Source organism: Cyprinodon variegatus, unplaced genomic scaffold (genome assembly GCF_000732505.1).
Source record: "Cyprinodon variegatus isolate N-32 unplaced genomic scaffold, C_variegatus-1.0 Scaffold727, whole genome shotgun sequence".
Lineage (NCBI taxonomy): Eukaryota > Metazoa > Chordata > Actinopteri > Cyprinodontiformes > Cyprinodontidae > Cyprinodon > Cyprinodon variegatus.
Window position 1 is genome coordinate 333373 of NW_015151180.1, and position 17506 is coordinate 350878.

The 17506-nt window shown below is 33.4% G+C and overlaps 1 protein-coding gene across 1 annotated transcript; it reads left to right on the top strand.

Moving 5' to 3' along the window:
* The first annotated feature begins 6427 nt into the window (after positions 1-6427).
* LOC107097831 (guanine nucleotide-binding protein G(I)/G(S)/G(O) subunit gamma-13-like) lies at positions 6428-10902 on the top strand. Its single transcript, XM_015395142.1, has 2 exons — positions 6428-6552; positions 9913-10902. The coding sequence occupies exons 1-2, from the start codon at positions 6455-6457 to the stop codon at positions 10016-10018; spliced, it is 204 nt and encodes a 67-aa protein (XP_015250628.1). The 5' UTR covers positions 6428-6454; the 3' UTR covers positions 10019-10902.
* Positions 10903-17506: the final 6604 nt, after the last annotated feature.

Below are 17506 nucleotides of genomic sequence, written 5' to 3' on the forward strand. Positions count from 1 at the left end.
AGATCAGGATGGTCTCACGAGGCTAGGAGGATGGCAGGTTGACCTGGGAATCTCATGTGATAAACATGTGAAATACAGAAACAGGAGCGGAGGCAACATGTGCCTCAAATGTGAATCGTACAGAAAAATATTTCATCCCAAATTTTGAGATTCGTGTAACATTATTACATAACCAATTCAAGTTTACTTTTTTAAGAACATTTTTAACATCAACCTGTTTAATAAACCTTAAATGACGCATAATCATTACTTTAATGTAGCTTATTTATTTAGAATATATATTTGTCCAATGTATATATTTTGAATTAAGAAAGTATACTTACTCTAAATTAATACTAATGAGTGTATTTATTTCAAATACATACAATTAATTTTTTTATTTTCTCTAATAATCAGGTTAACTTAATGCAATCCAAACAATAAACCCTCTTTATTTGAAATGAATTCACACCAAAGTATTCATTTTGAGTTAGTATACTTTATTAATACTAAATAACCCTGATGATTATATATATATATTTCAAATAAATATCTTTTATTAAACCAGTAAATATAGATATTAGGTTTTTATAATAGGTTTGAGTTTAAATTATCTAAAGAAATTAAAAGGGACTTTGTTATGTATTAAATTTACATGAATGATGGTGAAATATGTCTGTCAGTGTATTTAAAAAATTAATCACATGTTTTTATCATTAAATCCACATTACTATTAAACTTCAGGTCATGTGTTTCACATCCCAATCTCAAAGGTTGAACATTTGGTCACATGTGAACCTCTTTTTATTTTTATAGGAGCAGTATAGTAAAAAGTAGCAGTGAATTAAGACATAGAAAACAAAAAAAGATAACTTTAGTTTTATATATTCGAAACTTTTCAGACTCAAAAATAAACTGAAGAGATTTAAACAGTATTTAAACATTAGCATCATTGCTTAAGTTTAATTTTAGATAGAAATTATTAATAAAACTGAACAATTGGTTTATTATATTGCAGATTGGTGTCGGTGTTTATTTACAATTCTCTATTTCATTTCTCAAAATACACCATAAAATCATTAAATAAAAGCATACAAATATATAACAATGCGAAAATGAACATACATTGTTTGACAAAATTAAAGATAATATTACACAGAGCACAATCATTTTTATTATAATTCATGCAGGGAGTATTACAGATTATATGGACACTGAAATGTAAGTAGAAAAGGAAAGGAAAAACCGGAAAGAGGAGAAAAAAAATGAAAGAAAGAGGAAATAAAAGGGAGACAATGATTAAACATGTTCTATCTGCTGAAACACACAGAGCACAGTGATGTTGCACATGTGTCAGATCTGCAATCACAGGTTCCACATGTGATCATAAATTGAATGGAATATGGAAAATGTTAAAAAAATGCTTGATCATATATGGAAAATGTGATCCACATGAGGAAGACGAGAATCACACACAAAATTCATGTTTTTTTTCTGAGGGTGTTATGAATTCTACCTCTCAAAATTGTTCAATTATTTTTTTAGCCACCAGGGGCGCTAGACCTGTGACTTCCAGGTTTAGTGCCACTTAAAACAAATCATTTATAAATCATTTACTTCCAACTTCTCTGTTGTAGTCGTAAGTATAATTAAAGAATTGATGGTGTGAGTGGAGGTTGAAGCTTTTTCCTATCGTTTTCTCACCTGGTATGGACTTAAATATCACTGTTTGTGTGCTGACTCATTGTGTACAGTATTTTCAACTTTACTAGAATCAAACCCTGATGAATAAAAATGAAATCCTTATTATTTAAGAATTAAATCCAGTCAGTGGTTCTGTTTGCCTCTCACGCCCTTTTCTTATTGCCTCTGTAAGCTCTCCAGTCTCAGCGGATGTGAAGGTGAGAGGAAGGTTCGGTCGCTCGCAGACTTCCATGGGAATTGGGACAGTGTGAAAGTACATGCTGTTCTTTTTCCTCTTTCTGACAAGAACACCTAACAGTTTTCTAGGTTTTCTCTTTTTGCATTTTGTAAAAATCAATCATTTATACTTGAAATAAGTTAAAGCATTCATGATTTTTAATGCGAAAATAAAACAAACAGATCTAATAAAACTCGATTTTTAATTTTCTTATTTAAAAGAGTCAAAAGAAAGGACATACATATATGATATAGAGGATAAATTTAACTGCTAAGCAGAAAATCCGTTGTTCTTTGTGATGCTCTTGCTGCAGGGCTTTGAGTTTGGAGTGGGCCTCCTGTTTGAACAGTGTGCTATATAAATATAACTCTGGCCTGCTCTCTGTGTGCACAGGTAGAACAACTCCATATCAAGCTGCAACCATGGATGAGATGGACCTGCCCCAGATGAAGAAGGAGGTGGAGAGCCTGAAGTACCAGCTGGCCTTCAAACGAGAGAAATCCTCCAAAACAGTCACAGAGTGAGTAGATGCTCTGATCAGATGGATACGGAGTGAAGTTTGATCCATTATTGTTGCAAGCAGAGATCATGTTTTACAAATGGAAATTTAAAAATAATGCTATCTAGAAACAAAACATGGAAACATTTTTTAATAAGAAAGTAACTTTCAAGTTAAATTTAATTATTACATTTTTTTCAAATAGCATTTTGGAGATCATATTTGTTCACTTCTGGCAGCAGGGTTTCCTCTAGAGGGAAAAGCAAAGACACATTTTCATTGGTCTGCTGGCAACAACCTTGTGTTGGAAGAGAATCTGTAAAACTCCATCTGAAAATGAGAAATTTGATCAAATAAAGTTCAAAAGTTTCAAATCTGTAAAATAAATTTAGATGATAAAGTAAAAAAAGCAACATTTGAAAAACTAAATATAAAAACAGTAAAAAGAAAAAAAAGCAAGCTTACCTTAATTACCTTTTTTTTTATTTAGAAGTTTTATAAAGTTTGTTATTTTTGGATTACTTTTTTTATTTCTATTTATATATATCAAAAAATATATATGCAATATTATGCTATAGTTCGCTGATTGTTTAATATTCTTGTTTTGTAACTGTCCATCTGGGTCTAACTGTGAGACAATTCATCCATATAGTACATAGGAGCCTAAAGCAAAGTTTATTTTATATGTTTTATTATGTATTTTTTATCAATAAGTTGCATCAAGCATGATCTTGTGCAGTTGTAGGCAGCTCTGACCTTCTTCATCACAGACTTCTGACTCCGCCCATCAGCACAGTTGTAAACTCACCCTCTTTCCAGAAGAGGCGCTGTTAATCCTACTGTGATCTGGAAAACACAATTATTATAATTATACATTAAACTTAATCTGCGGAATAGAATTTATTTTATTTTATTTTATTGGAAGCTAAAACTAAATTACATATCATGTCAAAATAGTTTGCATGTTCAGTTTACCATTTTCTTAAACCTCTCCAGTGCTCAGATCAAGTAGCACATTTCCAATACAGCAAAGTAAATTATTAAAAAAAAAGGAAAAAAAGCATAATAGAGGGAAATTAAATTAAATGCAGCAGTTATTCACAATGTATCACAAATACTTTATGACTTTGATTACATGAAATATGCAAACACTTACCTTGCACATGTGTCTAGCTTTTAGGCAAATTCACTTCTACTGGGGTTGATGTGCTCTGTCCAGTTTGACTATATATGAATACATCTGTCATTCTGCAATCTTAGGGAGAATGTTAGTTTTTCCATTTTACATATTTGGTACAGTATCCAATCTTTAATCATGGATACTTGAGGTTTCAGCCACCTTTAATGGCTTTTTTAGCAGCAACTAGTAGGATCCTGAACAGGGTTCTGTTCTTATATTTTTCAATTAGAAAATATTCATTTAATTTATAAGGGTAACAATCAATTTCTTCAAAAATATTTCTATCTGGAAAACCAGCTAATTGCAATTAGCTGGTTTTCCTTAGAAATATTTTGTGACATTTTCTAATTGCAGCTTTTCTCTGTGTGAGTCTCTCCAGGTTTCTTCCTGTTAAAAGGGAGTTTTTCCTCTCCACTGTCGCTACAAGCATGCTTAGTGTGAGGGATTGCATTCAAGTCAATGAGTCGATACAATTAATAGAAAACTTTGAATTAATTTGACTGTATGATCTGGTGAACTGTAAAGTGCTTTGAGATGAAATGTGTTGTGAATNAGATCAGGATGGTCTCACGAGGCTAGGAGGATGGCAGGTTGACCTGGGAATCTCATGTGATAAACATGTGAAATACAGAAACAGGAGCGGAGGCAACATGTGCCTCAAATGTGAATCGTACAGAAAAATATTTCATCCCAAATTTTGAGATTCGTGTAACATTATTACATAACCAATTCAAGTTTACTTTTTTAAGAACATTTTTAACATCAACCTGTTTAATAAACCTTAAATGACGCATAATCATTACTTTAATGTAGCTTATTTATTTAGAATATATATTTGTCCAATGTATATATTTTGAATTAAGAAAGTATACTTACTCTAAATTAATACTAATGAGTGTATTTATTTCAAATACATACAATTAATTTTTTTATTTTCTCTAATAATCAGGTTAACTTAATGCAATCCAAACAATAAACCCTCTTTATTTGAAATGAATTCACACCAAAGTATTCATTTTGAGTTAGTATACTTTATTAATACTAAATAACCCTGATGATTATATATATATATTTCAAATAAATATCTTTTATTAAACCAGTAAATATAGATATTAGGTTTTTATAATAGGTTTGAGTTTAAATTATCTAAAGAAATTAAAAGGGACTTTGTTATGTATTAAATTTACATGAATGATGGTGAAATATGTCTGTCAGTGTATTTAAAAAATTAATCACATGTTTTTATCATTAAATCCACATTACTATTAAACTTCAGGTCATGTGTTTCACATCCCAATCTCAAAGGTTGAACATTTGGTCACATGTGAACCTCTTTTTATTTTTATAGGAGCAGTATAGTAAAAAGTAGCAGTGAATTAAGACATAGAAAACAAAAAAAGATAACTTTAGTTTTATATATTCGAAACTTTTCAGACTCAAAAATAAACTGAAGAGATTTAAACAGTATTTAAACATTAGCATCATTGCTTAAGTTTAATTTTAGATAGAAATTATTAATAAAACTGAACAATTGGTTTATTATATTGCAGATTGGTGTCGGTGTTTATTTACAATTCTCTATTTCATTTCTCAAAATACACCATAAAATCATTAAATAAAAGCATACAAATATATAACAATGCGAAAATGAACATACATTGTTTGACAAAATTAAAGATAATATTACACAGAGCACAATCATTTTTATTATAATTCATGCAGGGAGTATTACAGATTATATGGACACTGAAATGTAAGTAGAAAAGGAAAGGAAAAACCGGAAAGAGGAGAAAAAAAATGAAAGAAAGAGGAAATAAAAGGGAGACAATGATTAAACATGTTCTATCTGCTGAAACACACAGAGCACAGTGATGTTGCACATGTGTCAGATCTGCAATCACAGGTTCCACATGTGATCATAAATTGAATGGAATATGGAAAATGTTAAAAAAATGCTTGATCATATATGGAAAATGTGATCCACATGAGGAAGACGAGAATCACACACAAAATTCATGTTTTTTTTCTGAGGGTGTTATGAATTCTACCTCTCAAAATTGTTCAATTATTTTTTTAGCCACCAGGGGCGCTAGACCTGTGACTTCCAGGTTTAGTGCCACTTAAAACAAATCATTTATAAATCATTTACTTCCAACTTCTCTGTTGTAGTCGTAAGTATAATTAAAGAATTGATGGTGTGAGTGGAGGTTGAAGCTTTTTCCTATCGTTTTCTCACCTGGTATGGACTTAAATATCACTGTTTGTGTGCTGACTCATTGTGTACAGTATTTTCAACTTTACTAGAATCAAACCCTGATGAATAAAAATGAAATCCTTATTATTTAAGAATTAAATCCAGTCAGTGGTTCTGTTTGCCTCTCACGCCCTTTTCTTATTGCCTCTGTAAGCTCTCCAGTCTCAGCGGATGTGAAGGTGAGAGGAAGGTTCGGTCGCTCGCAGACTTCCATGGGAATTGGGACAGTGTGAAAGTACATGCTGTTCTTTTTCCTCTTTCTGACAAGAACACCTAACAGTTTTCTAGGTTTTCTCTTTTTGCATTTTGTAAAAATCAATCATTTATACTTGAAATAAGTTAAAGCATTCATGATTTTTAATGCGAAAATAAAACAAACAGATCTAATAAAACTCGATTTTTAATTTTCTTATTTAAAAGAGTCAAAAGAAAGGACATACATATATGATATAGAGGATAAATTTAACTGCTAAGCAGAAAATCCGTTGTTCTTTGTGATGCTCTTGCTGCAGGGCTTTGAGTTTGGAGTGGGCCTCCTGTTTGAACAGTGTGCTATATAAATATAACTCTGGCCTGCTCTCTGTGTGCACAGGTAGAACAACTCCATATCAAGCTGCAACCATGGATGAGATGGACCTGCCCCAGATGAAGAAGGAGGTGGAGAGCCTGAAGTACCAGCTGGCCTTCAAACGAGAGAAATCCTCCAAAACAGTCACAGAGTGAGTAGAAGCTACACAGGTCATCCGCTGATAAAAACAGTAAAAAGGAAAAAAAAGCAAACTTACCTTAATTACCTTTTTTTTATTTAGAAGTTTTATAAAGTTTTATTTTTGGATTACATTTTTTTATTTCTATTTATATATATCAAAAATATATATATGCAATATTATGCTATAGTTCGCTGATTGTTTAATATTCTTGTTTTGTAACTGTCCATCTGGGTCTAACTGTGAGACTAAAAAGAATGTCTTAAAAGTTGGACAGGTCTAAAAAAACAGCACTTCTGTTAAGGAAGTTTACAAGGCTTCATTTCTGGATTGCATGTTTTTTTCAAATTTCTATTTACAAAATTTCTTCTTTGCTTTACCCAATAATCCTAATAGGTTTTGAGCTATTTTTTTTTTGTTAACATTTTTATAAGTGTATTTTATTAGGAATCTAGCTGACAGGAGTGGCTGTGATTGTCTTTGAGGTGTTTAAAAAAAATTATCTAAAAACCTTTTTAGAGTTTTTGTCAAGTCTTTAATCTCAATTTTTAAACAAACTCCTGTAAAAAATCATCCTTTGGAAGTCATCTAATTGTCTAAGAATAAATCACACACAAAAGGGTCTTTGAAGGCTCCAAGATTGTAAGCAAACATATGAAAGTATTATGAAGGGAGAAAAACACAGCAGGGAGGCAGAAATAAGTGGTGCAGAGCTGTAAACAGCGCTAGCTTCTAAGCTTCAAACATCCCACAGAGCTTAGTTTAACCCATAAGCTGACAAATTAAGGATTATGGTACCACACCGAACCTGACCCAGACATGGCTGTCCATCCATAAACCCGGACAAGCTGCATAGCAAGGTGTAATGTTAAAAAATATTGTTGTCAGATGAAGTTTTATGAGGTATATTCTTATATATAAATATAAGTCTACAAATTAACACAGAAATTCACAGCGCATCCTAACCCCCTAAACAATTTAGATGTTGGTTTTTAGGCTAAATCTGTCATTTTCTTGATTTAATCCAGAAATAGTTGTTGAAAATTGGTCCATGTTTGGTTGGTGTGATTTTGTCCCACCTTAGTCCAATAACAGACGCTGAAAAGACGTTTCACCTTTCAACCAAATGTAGACGCCGTTTGGTTGTAAATCATGGCAGTTTTTTTGCTCCGTGGGAAGAGCTTGGCGAGAGAAATGTGTGATGTTTAAATCATCATTCAGTGTAAGAACATTGATGGGCGCTCAGCTCTGACAAACTCTGCTTTGCCAGTCCAGAAAATTAGAAAACAAACCACTGGACTTTGTTTCTAAGTCTGAAGACGTTATACTTCCCATCCAGGAAGCTTTTTCAATTCAAAATGTCAGCAATAGCGTTGAGGTCCGAGCTTTATAGAGTGGAGCAAAACAACGCCTTGTTTTTGCTTAGAAACCATGCAAATTAAACCGGAAGAACGGGTCCAACCCTTAGGAATGGGGAGTCGTTTGGGTTCTTTGTTAGCCTTCAATACTCGATTCTGGTCTATGCCTCTGAAAGGGGAGCCGTTAGGGGCGATTGTTAGCCTGGCTGACCAACAAGGCGAGATGTTTTGGTTCCCTGCATGGGGATGGGGGTTGATATGAGGGTTTAGAATCTGCTCTGCCAGCTATTATTGTGCAGAAATCCAACTTTGCATGCGCATAACTCCTTGTCTCCTGATGGTTTGCTAAAAGTCAAATCGTTGCACGGCTCTCTGCCCTCGCTGCTGAATAAACTATATGTGGCTGATTAACACCATCTAAGAGTAAAAGTTATTTTGTCTAGCTTTAGGAATTTTATTTCATTCAGCTCAAAGCATGGCAAATGTATTTGTATAGCACAATTCATTACATTGACCATTTAAAGTGCTTTACATGAATTAGATAATAAAATAGAAAAATAAAAGCAGAATAAAATAGCTAAAGAAAATTGTGCAACAAATGAAACATTTGGAGCACAACCTGAAACTAATAATACCTCAGTTAACAGTTTAACAGTCAAAGGAAGTTCTAAACAAATTGGGTTTTTAAATATTATATCCAGAATAGTTATTTCATTGCTTTCAAATAGGATGTATATGCTGTATTGTCATAAAAACATCTTCCCTGTTTCCTTTAAATATTTCAACATTAAGTTTACATATTTGTTTCTTAAAATCATGGTCTAGTTTGTCATGGCATTATAAGGCAGTTTTGGAGGTTCTCTGTGTCATTTTTTAAAAATCAAACCTCTACGTTAAATCTCTTATATCTGTATCTAAAAATACAATATTATATCTGTCTGTTTATGTTACCTATTTAAAACAATTTTTGGTATATTTACTAGCCATATGAGGCCAATGTGGCGGACCCAATTTTTAACTTTAAAGAGTTTTAAGAGTTATGGTGTAAATTAAATTTAGGTTAAGTTTAGGGTTTGGAATATACTGATAATGTTTAGGGTAGGGTTAGAGTCATGGTTAGGATGTAGAAATGAATGGAAGTTAATGGAAAGTCCCCACAAAGATAGTGATACAATACAATAAAAACTAAATCTAAGAAAATGGAAGTTAATTTTTTAACCCTGTTTGGATTTATACCTTTTTCAAAGTTCAAAGTTTCATTTCAAAAGTGCATTTTTTTATTTTAATTTACAAAATGTGTTTTTCAAATGTACATTATCAGAACTTTTCCTCTGCTCGCAATAAACCAAAATTCCCACTATAGAGAATGCACTTTCACATCACTTTTCCTAAATATATATTCACAATTGTTTTTATTTGCTAACTCACAGGGTAAGAAATACAGGGAGCACAAACTAAAAGAAACGACTACGGTAGTCAGAAAAACATGCATGAATGGGTTTCCGTAGCCTTTAAAAGTCTGTTTGTAGTTGAGCAGTTAGTCATTCACATAGAAATGTTGTTAATCATTTCTAAATAAAATAACATTGATAGGAATTTATAACACCTTTTTTTTAATCAGTGTCCTACTGAAGTGTGAAAATACTTCCTATCATTGAGCCTCTAGATGTTTTTTTTTGCTTTCATCAAATGAACGTGTTTTTAACTAAATGCTCAATATTTTTTTTTTATTTATTTATAGTAAAAGACACCTTAATTTGTTTAAAATGTGTAATCCTTGCTGCATTTTCAGCGTCACAGATTGGACCTCCTAAGACCAGCCACTGTTCTTATTGCTTATAAATGATTAATTTTCAACAGGATAACTATGAAGCAATTTTTTATTTGTCCAGAGTTACAGAAAAATGCTTTAATTGGATTTTAATAGAATAGCTATTACAATTAAAAGAAAATATTTAAGTGAGCATATTTTTTAGGAGTAAAAGCGATCTTCTCTTTCTCTCTTTCCATAAAGTTTGGTCAAGTGGATCGAGGACGGTGTACCTGAAGATCCCTTCCTAAACCCGGAGCTGATGAAGAACAACCCGTGGGTGGAGAAAGGCAAATGCATCCTCCTCTAGGAAGAAGACATCCGTCTCCCCAGAGCTGCCAGTGTCAACAGTAACCCCTGCAGACGACCCCTGAAGCCGACCTGGACTGTGAGGGCAGAGGCAAAACAGCGCCCAATGAGCCCTCACCATGAATGTACTACAGCTGATACCCCCACCCAGTTCACCACAGACACACACACACACACATGGCAACAAGGGCACAGAATCACACATTTCCACATCTCCTCGAACCTTACCTGACTCTTTCTCTGCAAGTTTATTACTGTATCAGCAATCTAGCAATCACTATGATATGAGAGCAACAATTATTACTTGTACTGCACTGGTTTGTATGAATATACTGTAAGATTATTTATTCTGCTGGCGGTTGCAAGCATTTTCTTTGCAAATTTCTTTTTTAACTTCTGACTTTAATGAGTCAATGATGTTTAATACAATGTAGACTCACATCCTCACTGCCAGACTGACTGTAGGTGCACTGAAAGAAAGTCCATCATTGTCACTAAAACCATAACCACACTTATTTACCTTTAATTAGATACTTTAAAAGTATGAAGCTACGAAAAAAAATGTAGATTTTGATTGTTTAATTGGAATTTAAAGATAATCCATATAGTAATCTTTAAGAAAGAATATGTCTCTGTAGGTTAGCAAAGTTGGTTTTAATGGCCTTTTCAGTACCAAAAATTTGCAATTAACGTGTAATCAACAGGTTCCATAAGTTTTATGTCCCCTGTAGACACATATACATCAATTAACCATAGTTTACACCAGAGGTCTTCAACAGGGAGGTACTGCGAAAGTTTTGGTTGATTAAACCTTTTTTTTTATATTCCCCCCTGAAATTTTCCACTAATTAAAATGTCTTTAAATCCACATTAACATGAATTCAACAGACTATAGTAAACAGATAAATGGAGGCAGAAGATGTCTTTCAGTTATCAATGCACACATTCAGCAACACACAGGAGCTCTTTCAAGCTGGGCACCGTTTCATTCACAACATCTGTCCCATCAACGTGGAATCAGAATCAAAAATACTTTAATAATCCCAGGTAGAATTATTTTTATTACATGACTTCATCTGTAATAGAGTGACTATAGGACCAGTTTGATATAACACAATTTCAAACTATTTGGGGGCCCTTGGCCCGGAAAACGTTGAAGACCCCTGGTATAGACAGTCAAATAGATGGATCTATAGTTGTATATGTAAAAAATAAACGCATAAATCACCACACTATGGCTAAATGTTAATGTCAAAGATTTTTGATTTAGGTCCAATTTATGCTAACATGGTAGACTTCAAACTGTAATACGCAAGCAACCCTAGTCTATTCGCTTTTCAATGGGGACAGTATAAAAACAACTACGAAAAAATTTTTGTTGACTTGAAAATGAAATATAGCAGCCTGCTTTTACAACAAAATAACAATTTCTAAAAATCTATTTTAATATTTCAAAACCAAGCTGAGAAAATTATGAATAAGAGGAAATGTTAAATATTTTTAAAGAAAACATGAGCTACAATTGTTTCAGTAGAAATGCTACATTAGACATGCTAATAACATTAACCCTTTGAATTAAGTACAACACATTATTATGGAAAATTCACTGGAATTAATTTGGTTCACTTTTTCAGACACTCTTTATGATACTTGAAGAGTAATATTAGTGAACACTCTATGTATATTTTTTTCATTTATTTAGATTTAGCCATGATCTTTTGTTTTAGCTAATTATTTTAGGCTAAAAGAACTATTTAGGTTACATTTTGATGCTAGGGGTTTGTTAGCCATTCATTTACTTCATAAATGATCTGTAGTGGTGTTGGGGTTTGAGTTTATTTTGAAATCTCCTTGATTTAGGGAAGAAAAGCAAATTCAATCAGTTATTAGTTGTCCAGTTGTAGCAAAATGTGACAATCATGCACATAAGGTTAGCTATGCTAACATGCTAGCTAGGTTTGCATAGCATACACACGTTAAAGTTAATATAACACAAAGTTTAATAAAACAAACAATTAAGATATGATAATTCTTTTATAAACATCCTCCTTCAAAATTGTAAGAATATACTGTATTTTAAAACTATATTTAAACCCCACGCAGTATCAGAAAAAAAAGAAATCTTTGTTGCAGGACTCATTAGTGATATTGATTATATATGGTCACCAAATTATTAAGCTGCCACATTCTGAAATTGAGCCTTTTTGGTTGAAAACCTCAAAGAGAACAAAAGCAGTCAAAATAATTGGGTTTATAGTAGCAGCCATGACTGGGCTGGAGGTGAACAGTAGTTTAACACAGAAAACCCAAAACACATTTAAAATTGTTCGGCCCATGAGCTGCCCAGGACTAACTCACAGAGGAGAAAGATATGTCAGGAAAATAAGGAAAATATCTGAAGCAGAAGAAGGTGTCACATTAAAATATGGCAGTTTACTGACTTAAGAGACTGCCTGCCAAGAAACTTTTTTGTGACAGGTTACGTGGGCACAGCATTCTCTGACTGAAAGCGGCTACTTATGGATATTTTAAGAAAACCACGACTCTACAGCTTAATACCTCCTTAAATATGTTTACCACCGCCTGCGCATACCATGCTAGCACCCTATTAGCTTTCAAAACTAGCTCACTGTTATGTATGGCTGCTGCCCTTTTCTTATATTTTAAACTTCCTTTAAAGGACAATCATTCTCAGATTTAGCTTCAGGGTCACGATGTCAGTTATGACTAAATGAATCTCTCTGGGGTGAGTTTAGGTTACTGCTCCCTCTCGGCCTGAACTACAGCCCCTAAAGACCGCGCACAAAAGTGGAAACCAACACAAATAAAACCTTTCACACAGTTCTGTTTCCTCTCATGTATAGACAGACCCCTTTAACTTATTAACTTATTTATTTATTTATTGAAAATACCTTTCCTTAAGCTATTTTATATAGTCGCACCCCCTTTCCTCTTTGTTTCCCCCTCAGAAAAAGAAATAAAATGAAGGAAATTCCCCCCCCTAAAAAAGCGAAACCTTGCCGGATCACCATCTACTACTGCCTTGTACACAGTTTCCTTAAAAACGAGAATGTAAATATGTGGCGTGAGGTTCCAACATCACCGCTGACCTCAGCTCTGGCCTGCGAGTGCATGCGACTGCAGTGTTATGTGTGCATATTTCAGAAATAAGTTTGGACAAGAGGCTCCCATGTGGGTTTACGAAGCACACATGCAGCTGCATCACACACACAGGAGGCTGACCAGATTACCAACACACACTCGCATGAAGGCACGCTGCTCAGCAAGAATGTGTATGAAGGGAGGAGTGGCAAGGACACCAGAGTCTGGAAACGACTTGGGACAGCAGAGCTTCACATCTTCTCTGTACTGTAATAAATCAGATTTAATTTGTGTTTTTCATTGACGTATCAGGAAGTTTGAAAACTTTTACTTTCAGATAACCATATTTTTGCCCATAAGAGTTAATAAAGAGGTCTGTTTATGTTTTTTGTAGTTGGAAAACAAGAGCAGACATGTTTTTCATTTTAAATATGTCAACTGTAACAATAAAACCCTAACATACAGTTGTGTTCAAACTAAAAGCATTGCATAACGCATAAAAAAAACTAAATTTGTGCAAAAAAAAAAAAAGGACTCAAGCTTATAACGGCTAATAGCTTTGGGTTCCCCATAAAAAAAAAAATTAAGTAATTTTTTATTAACAAGAAATGTTTTTTTAAAAACTGGATCCCATCTGTGTTACATGGTTGGCTTCACATGGTCGGTCAGCCCTGAGTGAGTGCTCTACATTCTGTCATTGTTCTGCTTTTCTTGGTTTTTTATTCAGAAACGGCAAATTTAATCTCAAATGACAGGTTTTCTATTGGATTAAGGTCCGGGACTTTGGGCTGGCCACTCCATGTGGGTCTGTACTTGTTTAATGTTGTATGTTTGGGGGCTGGTATCTTGTCAAAGCAACCGTTTCCTCTTCAAATATTTTCATAATTTCAAACTTATCCATGATCCCTGTTTTGCAAAAAAAGATCACTCCATACCAAATTGTGAGAAGCATGTTTTGACCGTAAGGCCCCTGCCACTATGCAGTATACTGTGGCCTGAAATCAACTGATCTTAATAAGTCATTTTCTCTTAAAATAATTTAATTCAGTTTATTTATATGGTGCCAATTTACAACACATGTCACCTTAAGGCACTTTACAGTTCACCAGATCATCCAGTCAAATTGATTCAAAGTTTACTATCTAAGGAAAACCAGTTGATTGCATCGACTCATTGACTCGAGTGCAATCCCTCACACTAAGTGTGATAGTGTGAAATTATTGCCCTTGTTCTTGTTTTGAGGGGGTAAATGAGATACTTTGGCAATGGAACAAGACAATTTACATTTAAAATAAGAACAAAAAATTGCATTGTCTTATTTCAAGTGCATATTATCTAATTCTTTTAAGAGTAAAAAAACTAACCTCATTCCTTTGGCAACAAATCTTATTTAGCTGATTAAAATAAGGCTAAATACACTTAATTTAAGAAATTTTACTTATTTCTAGATAATTTTTGCAGTGTAGCTCTTTGGTTGTTGCTTTTTTTTAACAACAAGACTTTGCTGGAGGCTTTTGCAGATACCTTGGTTTACCGTGGGTGTCTCATGTTACAGTAATGGATAACAACTTCTAGATTTTCCAGTTTGTCATTTTAACTATTCTTTACTCATTGTAAGGGTATTTTAGTTTTTTTGTCTTGTTTGGTCTCCATTTCTAAATATTTGAGATTGATTCAGCCTTAAATTTCTTAAATTCCTTGAAATGTCAGTCCTCTTTTTAAGTGTCTATATATTGCAAAGTGATTTTCTTTTAGCTTTAAATTTGTTAACATCTTGTCCACAATTGCTGCCTCATACTGTAATGCCACAATAAGGATACTGTCCACCATTACAACAGGAACAGCAGCTGGTTTACTTCGTTCTTTTTCAGGCATTTTTGTTGATTTTCATGTGGCCGGTTAACAGCTTAATGCAATATACACTGCAAAAAATTGAAATCTAAATAAGTAATTATTTTCTTAAAATAAGTGCATAAGTTCTTGAATCAAGGAGGTTTAGGGAGACACTTTGCCAATGGAAGAAGACAATTTACATTTAAAATAAGAACAAACAATTGCATTGTCATATTTTAAGTGCATATTATCTAATTATCTAATTTTAAGATTAAAAATACTAATTCCATTGACAAATCATCACATTTATTTACTCACATTAAGGTTGAATTTTGAAATTTTGAAAATTTTTTGCCATTCCTTTAACGAAATCATGCTGAAATAATGCTAAATAAATCATCTGAATATTGCTCTTTGAGCTGCAGCCTTCTGGCCTTGATAATGAGCGGCCATTATCCTTTTTTATAGAGAGATGTCATTACCTGCCCCCTGCAGGAAATACTTTCACTGATTGCTCCTCCCCTGCCCAGTAAACAACAGACACACTTTCTCAAATCAGCTAGCAACGATTTGAGGCATTATCAATAATTTCTCTACAAAGTTGAAACTAACTTTAAGCAGTTAATCTGCACAGTGACAGCAACTGTTCTGTTTTCAGCTAAGTCGGGAAAATTAATCTTTTAAATGCAAGAGGTCTCAACTAATAATAACTAATGAGTAGTCAGTGCCAAAGTCGATATGTCTTCATATATTTGCCTTTAGTTGACTTTGGAAGGCTTAAAAAAGCATGAAATAGAACCTTTACCGCCAATGTCTGGAACAGGCATATTTAACACAGAGAGGAATGCTTTGATCCATAAAAATCAGCTGCCCCTTTGACTCAACCTTTTTTTCCCCCACAAAAATGATTCAATGATCTTCAATAATTTAACACCATAATACTATTGTTTTTTCAATACTTTTATTGAATTGCACCAAAAGCATGCATGTCTTGGGTCTTATAGCAGCCTGGTATTGCTACATCTAAGAGTAAATTATTCACCATGTAGAAATAAAATGAAGATAGTTACTTCTCTGGTTTCACTGCTACTACTTTGAACACAACTGTATATGCAAAAAACAATATTTTAAGATGGACAGCTGTAGAGATTTAAAGCAACGCTGCTTGATCAGTCTAAGAAAGAGTCTGATCAATAATGAAAACTCACTTACCATGGATATTATTATATTTCTTGGCTATCTGAGTCCTATGATTTACTATCTGAAATTCTGTACTTCAAAGTAACTTTAAGATTGAAAGGATCCTAACATGCTTAGTATTAAGGAAATCATTGGAAAAATACCGAAATATCTTGACTAAAACTACAGAAGAGATGACATGAGAGGACTCCTGCATCTGCCTGTCCCTTGTCTGTTTCACGTCCAGCTTCTGTAGCTTTACTGGTTTGGTTTGTTTTTTATCTATGATCTGAACTTGGGTATGTATGTCTCATTTTACATGATTACGACTGTATAAGACCTTGTCTAGATACTTAGCAGCATATTCTATATGAGCGTGCTTCGGAAAAATTATGCATCAGATCAAAAGTCCTAGTATAAGAATGACAATGAGCAATAACTTATAGACCGTTTTTTTATTGAATGTTTTACAAAAATATTTACCTTATTAAATAAAGTAGAAGATTTTTAGACTCTCTGGTTGTCTTGGATGTTTTTTATGCATTGGTGCAAATAATTAATAAATAAATCCCTCTGATGTTCACAAGATCTGTTGTGCTTTTGCCTGATGATGCACAGATTGCCCCTCTGTGACTAATAGAAGGAAACGACCAAGGAAGAAGCCGGATCTTTTATTAGACTTCAAACAAAACAAACTGAGAATTAGAAAAAAGGGTTGGAAATTGATGTTCACAGATGTTCACCATCCAAGTCAGATGAGCTGAGCTATTTTGGAAAGAAGGATGGATAATATTTTATTTTAGAGACATTGCTCAAAAGACTTTGGGTGAAGTTTTGATTCAGGGGGGTTAATGAAGCTGTGCTTTTTAGATTTTCACTTAATTTAACTTCCTGGTAATAAACTACTTTTTTTTTTTGGTTTGTCATGTATAAAGTCCCAATGAAAACCAAAAAAGTTTGTCATTCCAAAAAAGTAAAAAGAAAACAACAATCCACTGGACTTTGTTTCCAAGTTTCAAGACGTTTTGCATCCCATCCAGGAAGCTTTTTCAATTCAAAATGTCAGGAATAGTGCTGAGTTCGAGGTTTTATACAGTAGTTCGATAAAGCCTTGTTTTTGTTCAGAAAACATGCAAATGTTTTCACTAGAACACGAGTACGGACTTGTGTTCGATTCAGGATTGATCTGAATCGTAGAAAACGCTCCACCCAGCAGCCAGTCAGCTGTTCAGGAAACAATGACACGCCCTTTCATTGAAGACCTGAGTTCATTTGGAGGGAAAAATAACTTAATCAAAACAACATCACAATAAAAGAACTTGAAAACCAAAAATCAGTTAAAACAAAATATGTTTCAAATGTTTTTCCTTGTTTT